The sequence below is a fragment of the Vipera berus genome (assembly GCF_964194415.1).
Source record: "Vipera berus genome assembly, chromosome: W".
Lineage (NCBI taxonomy): Eukaryota > Metazoa > Chordata > Lepidosauria > Squamata > Viperidae > Vipera > Vipera berus.
In genome coordinates this window covers 75,189,768-75,207,443 of record NC_138210.1, presented here as the reverse complement: position 1 = coordinate 75,207,443, position 17,676 = coordinate 75,189,768, and the positions used below count along the sequence as shown (strand labels likewise).

Genomic DNA, 17,676 nt, shown 5'->3' with positions numbered 1-17,676 from the left:
TCGAAATTGTTTCGAAGCATTGGCCAATGTTGGCTTCCTGCTCGACCCTCCCAGGGCAGGGGGTCTTCAAACTTGGCCCTTTTAGGACTTGTGGACTTCAACTCCCAGAATTCCTCAGGAGTATTCCAGAGGAATTCTGGGAGTTGAAGTCCACAAGTCCTAAAAGGGCCAAGTTTGAAGACCCCCCTCCTCCAGGGCGAAACCACAAGAGGGCCAGCGTTGAAAGGCAGGCTAGGTTTTATACTGAGCTGATATTATGGACAGCGGGCGACACCGCAGGGTTGTTGTAAAGTGGGTTTTCTCCCAATTATTAGCAGGGAGGGTTTATTTTTATTTATTTTTTCCTTCTCTGTCCTGGAGCGGTTATGCAGCCTCTCCAAAGCTGTCTCGAAAGATACCAGTTTCAGGTCTGGAAATCTGGTTAGAGTTTCTGCTTTTTGTCTGATTTTGTTTTTTTAAAAAAATTACTTAATGCTTTTTCTTCATGTAAAAAAGGTGTCCAGATTTACCTTAAAATGAGCCCACAGGCTGTAACAGTGTTTCTCAAGTCTGGCTAGTTTAGTGGACTTCGACTCCCAGAATTCCCTAGCTAGCTTGCTTTAAGCCAGCATGCTTTAAAATGGGTGGACTCCCAGAATTCCCCAGCCAGCCTGCTTTAAGATGGGTTGGGCTTCGAGTCCCAGAATTCCCCAGAGTGCCAAAGTCATCTGTAGCTGTGTGGGAAGGCCCATTCCCAGATCCCCTAGCTGGCCCACTGGAATTCTGGGAGTTTCCCCCTTAGCCTTGTCCCCTGTGAAGGGCTGACAGTCTCCTGAGCATGTTCTGAGTGCCTGGGCGTAGGAAGCCAGGCTGGCTGAGGAATTCTGGGAGTTGAAGTCCACCCATCTTAAGAGCGGTCAAGCTGGAGAAACACTGTTTTAAGGAGTTTATATTCCCCCCAAAAAACGCAGTCACGTACTGTTAAGTCACCCACACAAGTAATTTTTTAAAAAAAATTTAAATGCATGGAAAGACACAAAACGGGGAAAGTTTGCAATAGTGGCAAATAGTGTGATTGTTTATTGCATTAAAAGCCGCACAGAGCCAGTCAGATCGGCACTCAAAAGAGTTTTACCGGTTGCCTGGCTACGAATCGCTCCAAAAAAGGATGTGGGATGCCAAATCCATTTTCACCGTCCTCATCACCTTCAGCAAAGGCACCCAAACCGATTTCCCAAAGGCCGCTTCTTATTCACGCCCTTTCGCAGGGGAAGCAAATCTGGACTGTTTTATCCTTTCGGGGGGGGGGGGGGCAGACCCTTCCCAGCAGCTGTCTGCTTCTGTCCGCCATCGTTCCCAAGCTGCAAAGGAAAAAGAGCTGTCCGGAGAGACATCAAAAGACTCCGGTTCCAGATCTGGGAAAACGGCCGTTTCTCCTTCACACGTTTAAATCGTCGTCCGGATCTTCTTCGTCAAAGTCATCGGCGGCGTCGGGCTGATAGTAGATCTTGGCGTCCTCGGTCGACGTCTGCAGCAGTGAGGATTTCCTGGGAGAAGGGGAAAAAAAAGTATCGGGTCTGTCTAAAACAGACAGGCCCTTCAAACTTAGCCCTTTGACGACTTGTGGACTTCAACTCCCAGAATTCCTCAGCCCGGCACGTGTGAAGTTTGAAGACCCCTGGTCTAAAATCTCTCCTCTCTCTCATCCATCCCTCCTGTGGAAGTTGCGGGTGCTCCATCACTGGAGGCTTTAATAATAGCAAAGTTGGAAGGGACCTCGGAGGTCATCTAGCCCAACCCCCTGCTCGGAGAGGAAACTCTACCCCTCTTCAGACAAATGGCCGTCCAGTCTCTTCTTTAAAACGTCCGCGTCCACTTAAAACTTCAACTTTTCATGAAGAGACTGGACAGCCATTTGTCTGAAAGGCTATAAGGCAGACATGTTGAACACAAGGCCCGGGGGCCGGATCCGGCCCGCGAAGTGGTTTCATGTGGCCCCCGAAGCCATCCTGGAAACAGTGAGGGAACGGCCCCCACTGCCTTGGCCCTGGCCCAGAGACCCCCCTCCTGCCAGAGACCCCCAGATCTGTCCCACTCCTGCCCAGGCCCCCATAGGCACCCTTGATGCGAACGATGTAGAGCTGGCCATGCCCACCCAGTAGGCCATACGCACTTTAGCCATGCCCACCCAGTAGGCCACGCCCACCCTGGCCACACCCACCCGGCCCCCTGAGGGCAGCCGCAATGCTGATGTGGCCCTCAATGAAATTGAGTTTGACACCCCTGCTATAAGGTCTCCTACTTGAGCTAGATGACCTCCAAGGTCCCTTCCAATCCTTTGATTCTATGGGCGGTCTATCTATGTATCTATGTATCTTAGTGTATCATTATCTATCTACCATCTATCGATCATTATCATAGTCTATCATGGCCTATCATCTACATATTTCTATCCATCTATATCTGTTTATCATCTGTCATCATCTATCTATCCATCTATCTCATCTCTACCTACCTACCTATCATCTATGTCTCTCTCCCTCTCTAATCTTGAGGTTCCTAATAGATTGGACAGCCATTTGTCCAAGATAGGGTCTCCTGTAGGGGGCTGGACTAGATGACCTCCAAGGTCCCTTCCATCTCTGTTACTCTGTTTGTTCTATTGATTCATGAAACGAACCTGCTGCCCATCTCGCTACTCAAGCGAGTCCGAGTGGCAGGAGGAGCCGAGATGCCTTGGAGCTAACCTCACAGAGGTGGGGAGGTACTATTTATCCATATATTTGGATCTCGCCTTGATCGGTTTTTCCAAATAACTTAAGGCGCAAACATCTCCAACACCAGCTTCCTCCTCCTCCTATATTCCAACAACCACCCTATGAGGTGGGATGGGTTTTGTATCTAAGGCGGGACTAGAACTCACCGTCTCCTGGCGATTGGCCCAAAGTCATCTAGACAGCTTTTGTGCCTAAGGCGGGACTAGAACTCAATGCTGCCTAGTGATTGGCTCAGATTCATCCAGCTGGCTTTCATCTCTTAAGGCGGGACTAGAACTCACCGTCTCCTGGCGATTGGCCCAAAATCATCTAGACAGCTTTTGTGCCTAAGGCGGGACTAGAACTCAATGTTGCCTAGTGATTGGCTCAGATTCATCCAGCCGGCTTTCATGTCTTAAGGCGGGACTAGAACTCACCGTCTCCTGGCGATTGGCCCAAAGGCACCCAGTTGGCTTCCATGGCTAAGGCAGGACTAGAACTCACCGTCTCCTGGTTTTTAGCCCGGTGACATAACCACTAGACCAAACTGGCTCTTGTGGAATGTGCCAGCCGAATTTTAACACATTTTTTTCCCCACATAAGGAATGTGCCAACTAAACAAAATTGGTCCGTTGCGCCCCAAAGCGGCTAAGTGGGCTCCGTTTAACCGAGTTTCCCTTCAATTTAAGATTCCATTGTTGCAGATTTCTCCCGCCCTTCCTTGCCAAACATTCTGAAGCGCCCGCAGCATGTCAATTTAGGCGGCAGATAAATAAATAAAAAAATACGCAGCGTATTCGAGAGCGAAAGACAAGAGAGGCAGGCAGGCCCTTACTTTTCCTCGCTGAAGTGGTACGGGAGGGGCACCGCTTCCCTGGCTTGGCGCTCGGCCTCCGTGAGCCGCAGGTTGAAGGTCAGACGGGCCGTTGGATCCGCCTGGAAAGGTCCCGAGATCAACGGGGTTCGGGGATCAAGAGGAAAGAAAATCCGGGAAGGTTTAGTTTAGCCCAGTGTCTTCTCAGCCTCGGCAACTTTTAAGCTGGTTGGGCTTCAACTCCCGGAATTCCTCAGCCAGCCATGCCTGTTTTTTCCACCCCTTTCCTATCCCATAAAACGGAGAGATTGCAGAGGAAGGGACTGTAAGAGAGTAAGCAGGCCCCAATGGGTGTACGTATCAAAAGGACTGCATTAGTGGCAGAGGATTCTGGGAGTAGAAGTCCACACAGTCATAAAAGGGCCAAGTCTGAAGACCCCCTGCTATAAGGTCTCCTGCCTTGGGGCCGGGGGGGTTGGACTAGAAGACCTCCAGGGCCTCTTCCAGCCCTAGGATTTGTCAAGAGATTGATTACTCCCTGGGCCTCGTTAAAGCATTCGTCGGATAAGTAGCCCTTGACTCACAACCATTCCTTCCAAGGCGCAACGGCACTGGGGAGAAGTGGCTTAACACCACTCCTCGCCCTTACGACCGTCGCAGCGCCCCCGTGGCCCTGAGACCCAAATTCAGGGGCCCGCATTAAGGACGGTTACAGTGGGATCGCGGGATCCCCATTTGTGATCTTCCCAGCTGGCTCCTGACGAGCAGAGTCAATTGGGGGGGGCGGGGGGAAAGCCGGATCCCACTTCAAACCGCAGTGATTCGCTGGAGAAGCGGGCCCAAAAAGTGCCCCCAAAGTCAGCCAGCGCTCGTTTTAACAACCCTTCCGCTACGCGGCGGAAATTCTGCTCCCGTAAGCTGAGGACTCCTTATAGAATGCATTATTTCTAAAATGCGTGCGTTCTCCGCAGACCTGGGCCTCTTCCTGACAGAGCCCATTTGAATCCACCACCCCCACCCCAAACCAAAACCCAGCTCCAAATATATCTGCCACAAGCCCGAGACCAGCAAGGCACGTACCGCGGCTGGCTCCGGTCCTTCCTCCACGTTGTCATCTCCGGAAGCGCCTTTCGAGGGTAGCTCGCCGAGGAATTTGAACGCAAAACCTGGGACGATGCTGAAGAGTTGTGTCTGGGGAGGAAAGGGCAGAAAGGGTGTGTGGGGTGGGGCGGGGCGGAGGGGCTCCAAAGGACCGGCCTCAGCCTTCCTCGGCAAAGCCCAAATCTTCAACCCATACGCAGTCCTCGACTTCTGACGGTCGCTAAACGAATTTCGCCCCACTCGGACGACCTGTCTTGCCACCGCAGCCAAGCAAAGGGCTGCGGTTATGAAGCCTGGCGACACGGTCGTTTAACGAAGCCGGCGTTCCCCATTGACTTGGCTGGTTGCAAAAGGGGATCACGGGACACACACACACAGGAGCACGGTGACCGTCGTAAATGCGAGTCAAGTTGCCAAGGGTCTGAATTTTAATCGCACAACGGTGGGGGACGCTACAAGGGTCGTGAGTATGAAAAAACGGTCCTAAGTCACGGGGTTTTTTTTTAGGGCCATCGTAACTTTGAACGGCCACAAAAGGGAACCGTTGTAAAGTCGAGGACCACCTGAATTTTCATACTGAGAAACTTATTTATTTCAATGGCGTCTCAGGAAGCAGAACAGCGTTGGCTTTAGTAAGCAATTCATCCCAGGCTGTGGCCAGGAAGAAGAAAAAAGGGGGGGCAAGGCTGCCACAAAGAAGGGGGGGATTTCCCACCTATTCTCCAAAGCACCTGAAAGCAGGACAAGAAGCAACGGATGGAAACTGACCAAGGAGAGAAGCAACCTGGAACTAAGGAGAAACTTCCTGACAGTTAGAACAATTAACCACTGGAACCACCTGCCTCCAGAAGCTGTGAATGCTCCAACACTGGAAGTTTTTCAGAAGAGTCTAGACAGCCATTTGTCTGAAATGGTCTAGGGTTTCCTGCCTGAGCAGGGGGTTGGACTAGATGACCTCCAAGGTCCCTTCCAACTCTATTTTATATTATTATTATTATTATTATTATTATTATTATTATTATTATTATTATTATTATTATTATTATTATTATTATTACAATAACAACAATAATGTATTTATTTATTGATCATCGCAGTCAGCCAGATGTTCAGACTGGATTTGTCTACCTATCGAGGCCTTACCAAGGACCCGGCATAGGCAGATGTGGATGTTTGATGGTATTACAGATATCGTCACAGGATGGAAGCAGTTCCTAGTAAGGCCGCCTTTTCCAATTGACTGATGGCGAATTTGTCAATGCCGATGATGGTGTTCAAGTGGTGCTCCAGTTGTTTTGGGATGGCACCCCAGGTGCCTATGACTATTGGTGCCACCCAATAGTGCCTTTGCCACAGTCTATTTCTATTCCTATTTGTAGATCTTTGTATTTTGTTATCTTGTCCAGTTCTTTCTCATCTATTCCGCTGTCTCCAGGCACTGCCACGTCCGCTGTCCAGACTTTTTTGTCTTTCTTATCGACAATTGTTAAGTCCGGGGTGTTACTACTACTATTACTATGATGATGATGATGCAAAATCCCATTGCTCTCATATACCTCCTCACTTTACGCGGGATGAAAAGACCTTCCCTTTCATTTCGGACCCCCGAGCCGTGGGTTGAACAAACCCCACCTGGACGCCTCCTCACCTTCTGCAAAAACCTGCCCCCCCTCTTTCTGTGGAGGACGACTGCTGTTTGGGGGGCCCCATCCCCGCCTGGTCCGCTCCCCGGTCCCGGCTGCAGCGTCACCGCCAGGCGGGCCAGCGTCTCCAGCACCTTATGCTGGGCGGGCGGGTGCAAATCCCCGTGGACGAGGGCCACAATCCGGACGACGTTCAGCCCTGTGGGGGAAAAAGGAAGGTTTTGAGGACACCCCGAGGCGGGGATTCCTCCAGGCAAAGTCAGGAGTCCCCCAGATCTTGGGTCGGATTCACGGAGAACGGAGGAGGCCAAGTTTGAAGACACACACACACACACACCCGCCTTATCCCATCCCAGACAAATGGCTTTCCAACCTTTGCTTGACAACTCCCGTGGCTTCAACGCTCTCACAGCCAGGAAGTTCCTCCTTATTTCAAGTTTGGATCCCTCCACTCCAAAATCAACCCACCTGTCACTTCTTGCCCCACCCTTGAAAGGTTTGGGAGAACGTTCGCGTTCCTCCTCTTCTTTAGGCTAAATCTGGAAATTTTGGAAAGTTTTAAGATGGGTGGACTTCAGCTCCCAGACTTCCCTGGCAATAACGCAATCCTTTTGAGATGTACGCTTGCTCTCTTACGGTCCCTTCCTCTGCAGTCTCTCCGCTTTATGGGATAGGAGGGGGAAACAATCGGGGAGCGATCGAAATCCTGACCCCTCCCCAAAGCGAGCTTCTCAGTGGAGTAAATCCGAAGGAAATTCCTCACTGAGGTCTCAATTTTGCTGACTGTATTTTGAAGCCTGTCGGCTGCCCGTCTCGCATCCCGCGATCAAGCCAGCGTGGATCCTTAAGCCACCACATAAAAAAGAGATTTACGTGAACCTGGAAATGGGGCTGGTGGCTCAAACTCAGCCAGGAAATTTGACTTTCTCCCACTTCAGCAGCAAAAAGAGTTAGGGTCTTCGCCCCCTAACTGTAGAGGCGGCCTTTGTCTTACAACAATCCACTTAGTAACCGAGATTACAACGGCAAGGAAAAAAGGGACCCAGGACCGTTTTTCACACTTACGGCCGTTGTGGCATCCCAGAGTCAAGCGATCAAAATTCGGACACTTTCCCGACTCGTATTTATGACGGTCGCCATGTCCCTGGGTCACGGGATCCCCTTTAGTGACCTTCTGACAAGCAAAGTCGATGGGAGAAGCTGGATTTGCTTAACGACCAGTTACTGATTTAACTGCAGTGATTCGCTTAAAAACTGAGGCGGAAAAACATCATAAATAGGGGCAAAACCCATTTAACAAATTTCTCACCTAGCAATATAAATTTGGGGGTGTGTGTGTCAGTGGTGGTCGTAAGTTGAGGACTACCTATACAGGTTTTCTTCCATTCAAGACCCAGTGGGGTGAAGGGGTTAAGGTGCTGGCCTAGAAAGCAGGAGACGGTGAGTTCTAGTCCCGCCTTAGGCATGAAAACCGCCTGGGTCATTTTGAGCCAATCACCTGGAGACGGTGAGTTCTAGTCCAGCCTTAGGCATGAAAGCCCAATGGGTGACTTTGGGCCAATCACCAGGAGACGGTGAGTTCTAGTCCCGCCTTAACCAGGAAAGCCGCCTGGGTGATTTTGAGCCAAGCACCAGAAGACGGTGAGTTCTAGTCCCACCTGAGGCACAAAAACCGGCTGGTTGACTTTGGGCTGGCCCCTCTCTTTCAGCCCGGCCCACCTCACAGGGCTGTTGTTGCAGGGAAGAGCAGAGCCTGGAGGAGCCCTGGGCATATTCACCGGCTTGAGTTCCTTACAAATGCAAGATAAAAATCGAACGCTAAAGGAAAACTTAAAACAAATTGCCAAAAAAAGATCCAAGGCTTTCCCTCTGCTTTAGGAGCGGCAGCCTGGGCTGGACCGAGAAACCCACCACCAATATTGTCAGTAGCCCCCCCCATGCCCCCCCATCGCTCACCAGCAGCTTTGGCTCTCCTGGGCAGCTGTGCCAACACCTGGCAGACGGCGGGAAACGGAAGGCGGAGGAGCAGCCAGCTGAGCGAGTCGAGCACAACCGTAGTAGATCCCTGCGAGGCGGCGGCCAAGCGGGAGGCCAATTCCGAAGCGGAGAACTCTCCCAGGGTCAGGCCGCTACCCGTCCCGGACCAGCCCAGGGGATCTGGGAAAGCATCGTGGAACACGATCCTGGAAGAAGAGCGAGGGGCAGGTAGCCCTTGAAGCACGGCCGCAACGGAGCTCAACGCTTCTGTTGCTAAGCGAGACGTTTGCCCCGCTTTACGGCTCTTCCGGCCACAGTTTTCGACGAGGTAACCTTTATGGTCATTCCCCCCCCCCTTTGCGGGCACGACAAAACCCGTTAAAAATGAAATTTAGTTGCTTCCTCGTACATAACGCACATTGAAAACCTACTGTATACAACGTATGTATAGACCAGGGATAGGCAACCTTGGCTCTTTGATGACTGGTGGACTTCAACTCCCAGAATTCCTCAGCCAGCATGGGGGAACTATGGCTCCCTTGATGACTCGTGGACTTCAACTCCCAGAATTCCTCAGCCAGCATGCGGGAACCATGGCCCCTTTGATGACTGGTGGACTTCAACTCCCAGAATTCCTCAGCCAGCCTGGCTCAGCTTGGAAACCTCTCCCTTTCCCCTCAGCATGGCTGGCTCAGGAATTCTGGGAGTTGAAGTTCACGAGTCATCAAAGAGCCGAGGTTGCCTACCCCTGGTATAGACCGACACTTGTCGCAGTTCCGACAGATGGAAACTCTTCAAAAGAACTTTGAGGCTTCATTTATTCTTCTATTTTAGTAGCATGATATTGGCGTACATAATCGAAGCCAAAAACTGAATTCCCCTCCCAGTATGAAAGCACAATTCCCTCCCCCAATTAACGGTCATAAATCACATTCCCCAATTAGCTCGAAGCGCAGGCTTCTTCTCCAGCTCGCCAATTTTTTTATCAGCTCTGGGCTCAGTAACCTTGATTCTCACGCTACGTTTAGTGTTGTTATGTCTAGCTGGACTCTCATTCACATTCCCCCCCCCCGTCCAAGCATCATCCAACTCTAAATGCGAAAGGGGGAAAAGATGGCGACGTTTCCATCCGTTGTCAATGCAAAAACATCCCATGTTAGCAGCGTTGACAACATCCTTCTGCGTAAGTAACACATAAATATTATTCACTGAATAATATTGAATACGTAACGGAAGGAGGAAGCGAATCGCTGCAGGAGCTAAATTGGTCACACGGTGGTTAAGTGGGTCACGTGACTCGCCCCCCAGGATGCCGCAACTGTCATAAACATGACTCAGTTGCCAAGAGGCCAAATTTTGATCGTGGGGGTGCTGGGACAGGCGCCAAGTGTGAAAAACTGCTGAAAAGTCACTTTTCCGAGTGCTGTTTTCACGTTGAACGGGCGCTTAAAGAAACGGTTGTGACCGATAAAGCAGAATATTTTCTCTCTCAAGAGCTGGAATGAGGAATCCTCGGTACTCTCCGAGTTTCGCTATCCATTCTCAGTGCTAAACTTGAGGACTGCCTGTGTGGCCTGCTGGCTGTGTATCACACACACTGAACCGCAAAACAAGCAACCCACACAAATGCAGAAAGCTGAGTGGAGGGAAGCACAGCTCACATTGGCGAGAGCCAAAAGTTTTTCTCCAACTAAAGGTTGGCCTAAATTCTGGACTGACGCGCAGTTGCCGTTCCCCGCTTTCGAATCACACACACACACGCACACACACCAACTCACACGCAAGTACAAATTCAGGACTTACCGGGAGGTCACTTCAGTGCTCAGCCCAGCCTTGAATTCCAATTCTGGGAGCTCAAAGCTGAGAACGTGGATGGATTCTGCCCTACGGGAACAAAAGCCAGACGTGGTTACGGCAACCTTTTTTTTCCTATTCCTACAGGGAAAGACTGTTTTGGTCCTGGCAAGCAAATGTAGGTTAGTCCGCGCTATTTTGTTCCCCGTACCTATCTCTGTTGGTGAAAACTGGACCTTACCAAAAAAAAAAAAAGTCCAATAAAAATGGGTTTTATTTTGGTGCATTTGTGATGCAAAAGATCCTAAGTAGTTCAGACGGTTTAAACTGAAAGGATTTCCTTATCGCAACTTAGCCAACGGGCACAAATTTGCCTCTTCCCTGGGAGGAAAACCACGAAGCCTGTGTCTCGCTTATTTCGGCCAGGCCGTGCAAGGTGTCGTGGGAAAAACCCAGTGGAAAAGACAAGAGGCAGCAACACAAACAAACAAACCTTTATTGTCAAAGTACAACATGTGTACATTGAGATTAGCTGAGCCTCCCCCCTCCCGTGCTCTCTCCCCCCAACACACAGTGACAACAAACCCTCCATCCCACCACACTATGTGAACCAACTACACCACACACCGGCCTCCCAAGTCAATTCTGCATAAGATTATGTCCCATTTCGACTTCCGGTGGCGACGCGGCGCCGAAGACAGCCGCCTCCGGGCTGTCCGCTCCGCAGCTGTGTTTTTCCATCGTAAACAGCGCCGATCAGCTGTTTAGATGGATTGGAAGCCCCCTCCTCGGGAGAAGAGGAGGGGGTGAGGCCCCAGGTAGGGGTTGAGCTCTCCGGGGCCGCCTGAACTGAGAGTTTGGGCGGCTGAAGGATTGAGCCCCCCCGAAGCCTGGGTTGCTCCGAGCTGCGCAGTGTCTCTGCTCCGTGATTTTTGGAGCAGAGCCAGGCGTTAGCAACCACCCCTGCCAGAAGGAATACTTTTGAGTATAAAGATGCAGGCAGAGCGGTACAGGAGGTCAAGGTGATGTGGACTTTTATTTTTACTCTCTAGCTCAACGATTTTATAGCTTTAAAGTGAAAGTGCGCAATAAGTGAAGTGACGAAAGATGGCGGCCAAAACTTCTAAAGCTCTTCGGAATGCGGGGTTTTCCCCGGTGCAACAGACCTCGTTGCAAGCTTTGCTTCCTCCTGTACCTCCTCCGGCGTTGACGCCTAAGGATTTACAAGATGCCCTTGAAAAGCATTCACAATTAATATCTGATATGATGGATGAAAAGTTGAAAAAGCTGGAGGAGAAGTTGGAGAAGAAGATGGAAGAGAAGTTTAGAGCAATGAGGGTAGACATGTTGTCTATGATTGAAAGTGTAGCTGAATGTGTGCAACAGCTGGATGCAAAAGTGGAGGATCTCAGTCAAAAGAACTCTATATTAGAAGCAAAGGTATTAGAGAATGAAAATATAAGGGATAAAGTGGACGGAGAATTGAGCCTCGCTCAGTATCATCAGATGCAGTATGCTATTAGAATTAGGGGCTTAAAGGAGAATTCTAAAGAAGATTTAAAGCAGCTGATCTCTGAAGCTTTGGAAGCGGTATTGGGCCAGCCAGCATCTGAAATTGAGGGAAGTATGGATAAAATTTTTCGTGTTAATTCATGGATTGCAAGACAGAGGAAGTTACCCAGAGATGTGGTGGTCTATTTTACAAAGAGAGTAATTAGAGATGAAGTCATTCAAGCTGCTTATGATACTAAATTGGTAGTTGCTGAGCAAGAAGTCTTGGTTTTAAAAGAGATTCCTCCAAAGATTTTAAAGAGAAGGAAAGATTTTGCATTTCTTGTACAGGAACTTAAGAAATGTGATATTAAGTTCAGATGGGAGATTCCAGTTGGACTGGTGGTGATGCATGAAGGTAAAAGACATCGTTTGGTTACTGTGGATCAGGCACGTGATTTTTATAGCAATGTGTTAAAAGCAATCCCCCTACCACTTCTGGAAGCTGCAAAGGGATATGGTGAGGGAAAGCTTCAAGAAGTTGCAGATAGACAGACAGAGGAGAATGGTGCTGGAGGGGATCAAGTTACAGTCTCATCGGTTGCTGCAGGAGAGCAGAGGATGACGCGTGCCGCCCTAAGACGAGCGAGACGAGAGCAAGAGCAAGACCAGCAGAAAGTTATGGAACCTCCAAAGCGTACTTACAGTGAAGCTGTGGGAGGGGCGCGGTCTAAAGAAGTTGAAGGGGTCATTTCAGATATGCTCCAAAAGCTTTAGAGTGTCAAGATTGGCGACTAAATTTCTAATTAGAATGTCAATGGATTGAATTCATCATAGAGGAGAAAGAAAGCTTTTTAATATTTAAAACAATTTAAGACTGATGTTATCTGTTTGCAAGAAACGTATATTAGGGTTGTGGACTAAAAGTATTTGTACGCAAGCTTCTAATCAACAACAAGTTGATTTTTCTTAACTTACTATAAACAAAGGTTACCTAATTGGATTATAATTTTTTAAAAATTTTTATTTTATTCTTATTGGAGATTGGAATGGTGTCTTAGATGTATAGATGGATGATCTGGAACTGCGAGATATTTGGCGTGATATATGCAAGAACTATTTTTGATTATAGTTCAGTTTGGTTGGAGATTAATAAGGTTAATAGAGATAGGCGCTTTTGGTGCGTAATTGAGAATTTGTCTAGAGATTAGAGAAATGTGGGAGAATGTAAATAGTAGATGAAAGTTTTTTCTTTGAAATTAATATGAATAAGGATTGGGATTAAGAAATTTTATTTAGCATTTGAGTAAAATTCCTTTTCTGTTTTCTTCCTTTTTTTTCTTATCTGTAATATTATTACTGTTTGTAATCATTTTACATGAGCCAGAGGGTGATAGAATTAATAGTTTATTGTTGATAGCATATGGATGCTTATGTTTGTTTTTCGTTTTTATACCCTGTATTTAGCTCTGGGAAGTCAGGGGGGGGGAGGTGGGAATGGGGGAGAGGGATAGGGAGGGTTAGATGGGGGTGGGGGAGGGGGGGATTAAAGTTAAAATGTATTGTAAAACTTTTTAAATAAAAAAAAAGATTATGTCCCATTTCCTTTTGCCTTCCGGTGGCAAGCCTGGTGCGATGCACTCCAGGACCGGCTTGTGAGTCCCCTGTGCTGTCCGACGAATACGCACCCCAGCCTCAAATGAGTCAATTTTCTCCCTGTCTTGCTTTTTTATTTTTTAATTTATTTTAAGGGTCCAGTTTTCATAACCCTGGGTAGCTACGGGGAGCCTAGGAAGAAGCCTTGTCCCCCCCCCCACGGCTACCCCTTATCGCACAGATACACAAAATGCACCGTAGCCAACTGTCAATTGTCGGTTGTGTCAGGACCCACCCCAATCCACGTCTTAGGAAAACAAAAACTCTTGGATTCAGTTCTAGTCCAAAAGGAATTTTTACTAGGACATGCTTGGTTGTGGGAATACAAGACAGGACTTGGTATTGTTTTACAAATTGAAACTTTATAAAGGGTTCCCGGTTCAACCCCGCTTCCCTGAACCCCATTTGGTCAGCCCCCATCATTTTACTTCGTGTCATCCCTTTCGTGGGGAAAAAAAAGGAACTTTGAATCTTTATGGTTATTGCCTTCTTCCTCTCCAGATTCAAATGGAGACACAGGCCAGACGCCTTCTTCCCTAACCCTCCCTTTTGTTCTCCCAGTTCAAAAGGTTCCCTTGGTCTTTGAAATAACCCAAGGCAGGCTGAATCCACATGCGCTCCTCCTTCCTCGGGAGATGGCAGAATCCATGGGGGGGGGGGGCGGATAAAGTTTTAAACATGCATTTATGAATGTGATATAAATGGATTCTGACAGGTTGCAGCTGTCATTGTCATTGCTTTCTTCCCTTTGTGGGAGATGAAAATATAGACCCCCTCCTCATATAAACCAGATGAGGCTGCAGCAAACCTGTGATAGGCCCCAACGTGGTGATTTTAAAACAAAGCTTTGACTTGGAACTTTATACCATTTCACAGTACGAAGGTACTATTTGGAATCTGTGCAGTGTGAAATGGCAAAGTAAGATCGGTCTGTGTAGATTTGGAACGTGAGTATTACAACCGTGGGAGAAATAGGGAACTGAATGTAGCCGATGGATGCGGGTTCCAACGTACACGGGTATGTTTGGAAAGTTATGTTCAGCAGAAAGTATATGTGGAAAGTAGGTCAGCAGAGTCAGTCAGAGGTCAACAAACATCAGCAAAAGTCAGCGGACCATCTGCCTACAGTTGTTAGAGCAAGAAAGGGTATAAAGGTTTGGGATTGGACCTGATTGATTGGCCCTTGGCCTATAGCTGTCCTGTTGGAATTCGCTATAACCGTTTGGTCCCCATTGCAGTGGCTTATTAATGTACGTGATGATGTGTTATTGTGCTTGCTACGTTCCAAATTATGAGAAAAATAAACCTCCGAATCTTAAAAGTAAGAACTATTGAGAGTTTCATCCTTTAAATTCCTGGGAGTCTACCTCTGTGAAGATCTGACCTGGAAAGTTAACACAACCCAGGTGGCCAGAAAGGCCCAACAGAGGCTTCACTTTCTCAGGGTCTTGCGGAAGAACAGGGTAGAACAACGGCTAATGACCCTCTTTTACCGGTCTACCATAGAGAGCGTCCTTTCGTATGGTATTGTGGTTTGGTATGCTGGTCTGACAGCCGCGGATAGGAAAGTATTACCAAGGGTGGTAATCTATCTATCTATCACCAGCTGCCTGCCATTATTGCAGGTTCGCATCCCACCAGGCTCAAGGTTGACTCAGCCTTCCATCCTTCCGAGGTAGGTAAAATGAGGACCCAGACTGTTGGGGGCAATTAAGCTGTCTTTGTAATAATGCCGCTAGGGAGGGGGTGTGAAAGCCCTAACAAGCAGGCATATACATAGAATGAAGGCTACTGCTAAGCTTGTAAGCCGCCCTGAGTCTTCGGAGAAGGGCGGGATATAAATGGAAGAAAAATAATAAAATAAATAAATAAATATACATAGAATGAAGGCTACTGCTAAGCTTGTAAGCCGTCCTGAGTCTTCGGAGAAGGGCGGGATATAAATGGAATTAAAATAAAATAAAAATAAAAAATATCTATCTATCTATCTATCTATCTATCTATCTATCTATCTATCTATCTATCTATCTATTTATCTGGTGAGGGAGGACCTCTGCAGAAGTAGGGACTACAATGTTCATCATCCCCCAGCAATATGGGAAAGATGAGTGGCTGATGTGGAATTGTGAGGTGCAGCCCAGGGTCACTTGGTAGAGGAATAGGCGGAATACAAATTTAATAATAAATTAAAAAATAAATACCCATTTCCCACCGATCTAGAAACCCGACAGCTGGTGGGCAGTGCAGGTTCTTTTGCCAAGCCAGGTGGGTGGCCTATCCATTTGATACAGCAATAAATTCAAAGCCTCTCAACTCACCGCTGGGCGGCAGCCACGACGAAGCTCTTCAGCAGGGGGCGCCCTTCGCAAACCACGGAATCTGCCGGAGGGAAGAAGACAAAGACTTTTCCGGTTAAGTTCAGTTTTCCTATAGTTCTTAATGATCTTTTAATTCTGCGCTCTTCTAACCTTTTAACTATTTTTTTTTACTCCTTTTACAACCTGCCAGCTGCTCGGAGTCACCTTCTAAGGGAGGCAGGCGGCATAAAACTTTGTGATATTTAATACATAAATAAGGGAAAACCCAGCTCAGCCAAGGCATCTCTCTTGACCCACTCGCGGGCAGCTGCTTCCTCCTGGACACACTCTGTCTTCCTCAGCTGCCACTCCCATGGGGTGGGGTGGGAGTAGGGAAATCGTGCGATAAACCACCAGGAAATCCCCTGCGGGGGAGGGATGGGAGGCCACCAGGAGAAGCCCTGCATGCAATAGACCACTAGAAGAGTGGTCCCCGACTCTCAGTCCGTGGACCGGCACTGGCCCACGGCATGCCAGAAACTGGGCCACGCAAACAAACGAAGCCCCATCCGCTTGATGGAAGCAGCTTGTGAAACCACGCCCCCCTCCCCCCCCATTCCGGTCCACCAAATCCCCCCCGTGCTCAAAAGCTTGGGGGCCGCTGCAGCAGAAGGCCTCCTGTGAGAGGATGGGAGACCACCAGGTGATCCCCCTACATGTAAGAGACCGCCAGGTGATCCCCCGGAGGGGATGGGAAGCCATCAGGAGATCCATTCCGCATGCGATAAGACGACCAGATCTCTGCAGGGGGCGGGAGGCCTCCAGGTGACACACACACCACTGTATACGAGAGGGGAGATCCCCTGAAGGAGGGGATGGAGGCCCATCAGGAGATCCTCTGCGTGCCATAAGACCACCGGATCCCCTGCAGGGGGGAATGGGAGGCCACCAGGGGATCCCCTGAATGCGATATACAGGAGATCCTGCGCAGGGAAGGGAGGCCACCAGGAGATTTTCCTCCCCCGCCAGCTTTAAGCCAGCCACCCGGAGGAATCCCCGCTCATATTCGGGCTGCTAAGAAGAGCCTCCCCTCCCCTGCGGGTGTCCCAGGAAGGGCCAGGCTCACCCCGGATGAGGAGCAGCCCCTGGGCGGCCCCCGAGAGCAGCGCCTCCACCATCGCCGCGCGCCCCTCCGCTCCAGCCTGCGCCGCCCGCGCGCCCCGATGACGTCACCGGACGGCCGCCTGCAAACGCCGCCGCCGAGGAAGGACCCGGCGCGCCCCCTGCCGGCCGCCGCCTCCCTCGCCGCTGAGGCCCCCATATAGGTGGCTAACGGATTGCCTGATCGGGTGGGGAAAGCCCCCGCTTTGAGCGTTTTTTGACATTTCCCTTCGAAAGGAGTTGTGGGGGGAGGGCCAGAAGAGGGGTTTCGGCCCCACGTCCGCCCTTGTTAAAGCGAGACGCAAAGGCGCTTCAGATTGTGCACCTCCTCCTCCTCCTCTCGCCGGACCCAGAGAAGCCCCTCGGCCGTCAAGCGCGACGCCGTTGCTAAGCTGAGGGGCTCGTTGCCAAGGACGGCCGTCAAGCGCGGCGGCGTTACTACCAGGCGACAGGTTGTCCCCTCCGGCCGTCAAGAGCGAAGTTATTGCTAGGCAAGAGCGGCCTATCGTAAAAGACGACCGTCAAGCGCGGCGTCGTTGCTAGGCAGAGCGGCGGGTCGTCAAGCAGATCCGTCAAGCTCGACATCGTTGCTAGGCAGGGGGCCGGTCGTCAAGCGCGGCCGTCAAGCGCGGCGCCGTTGCTAGGGCGAGCGGCGCGTTATCAAGCAGAGCCGTCAAGCGCGACGCCGTTGCTAGGCAGAGCGGCGGGTCGTCAAGCAGATCCGTCAAGCTCGACATCGTTGCTAGGCAGGGGGCCGGTCGTCAAGCGCGGCCGTCAAGCGCGGCGCCGTTGCTAGGGCGAGCGGCGCGTTATCAAGCAGAGCCGTCAAGCGCGGCGTCGTTGCTAGGCAGAGCGGCGGGTCGTCAAGCAGATCCGTCAAGCTCGACATCGTTGCTAGGCAGGGGGCCGGTCGTCAAGCGCGGCCGTCAAGCGCGGCGCCGTTGCTAGGCAGGGCGGCGGCTGGCCCCGCGCGGCCGCCAAGCGCCAGGATGTTGCTAGGCAGAGCG

At 50.0% G+C, this 17,676-nt stretch overlaps 1 protein-coding gene across 2 annotated transcripts; it reads right to left on the bottom strand.

Moving 5' to 3' along the window:
* Positions 1 to 1,019: 1,019 nt before the first annotated feature.
* LOC308676549 (elongator complex protein 5-like) lies at positions 1,020 to 16,792 on the bottom strand. Of its 2 annotated transcripts, XM_081342394.1 has the most exons (9): positions 16,635 to 16,792; positions 15,530 to 15,590; positions 10,074 to 10,154; positions 8,250 to 8,476; positions 7,952 to 8,083; positions 6,299 to 6,492; positions 4,630 to 4,740; positions 3,571 to 3,671; positions 1,020 to 1,526 (listed from the first exon to the last, which is right to left on the bottom strand). In XM_081342394.1, the coding sequence occupies exons 1-9, from the start codon at positions 16,684 to 16,686 to the stop codon at positions 1,418 to 1,420; spliced, it is 1,068 nt and encodes a 355-aa protein (XP_081198520.1). In that variant the 5' UTR covers positions 16,687 to 16,792; the 3' UTR covers positions 1,020 to 1,417. The 2 variants fall into 2 exon arrangements, with proteins under 2 accessions (XP_081198520.1, XP_081198521.1); XM_081342395.1 differs by lacking the exon at positions 7,952 to 8,083 and having other exon boundaries at positions 16,635 to 16,788.
* Between the last annotated feature and the right edge of the window lie 884 nt (positions 16,793 to 17,676).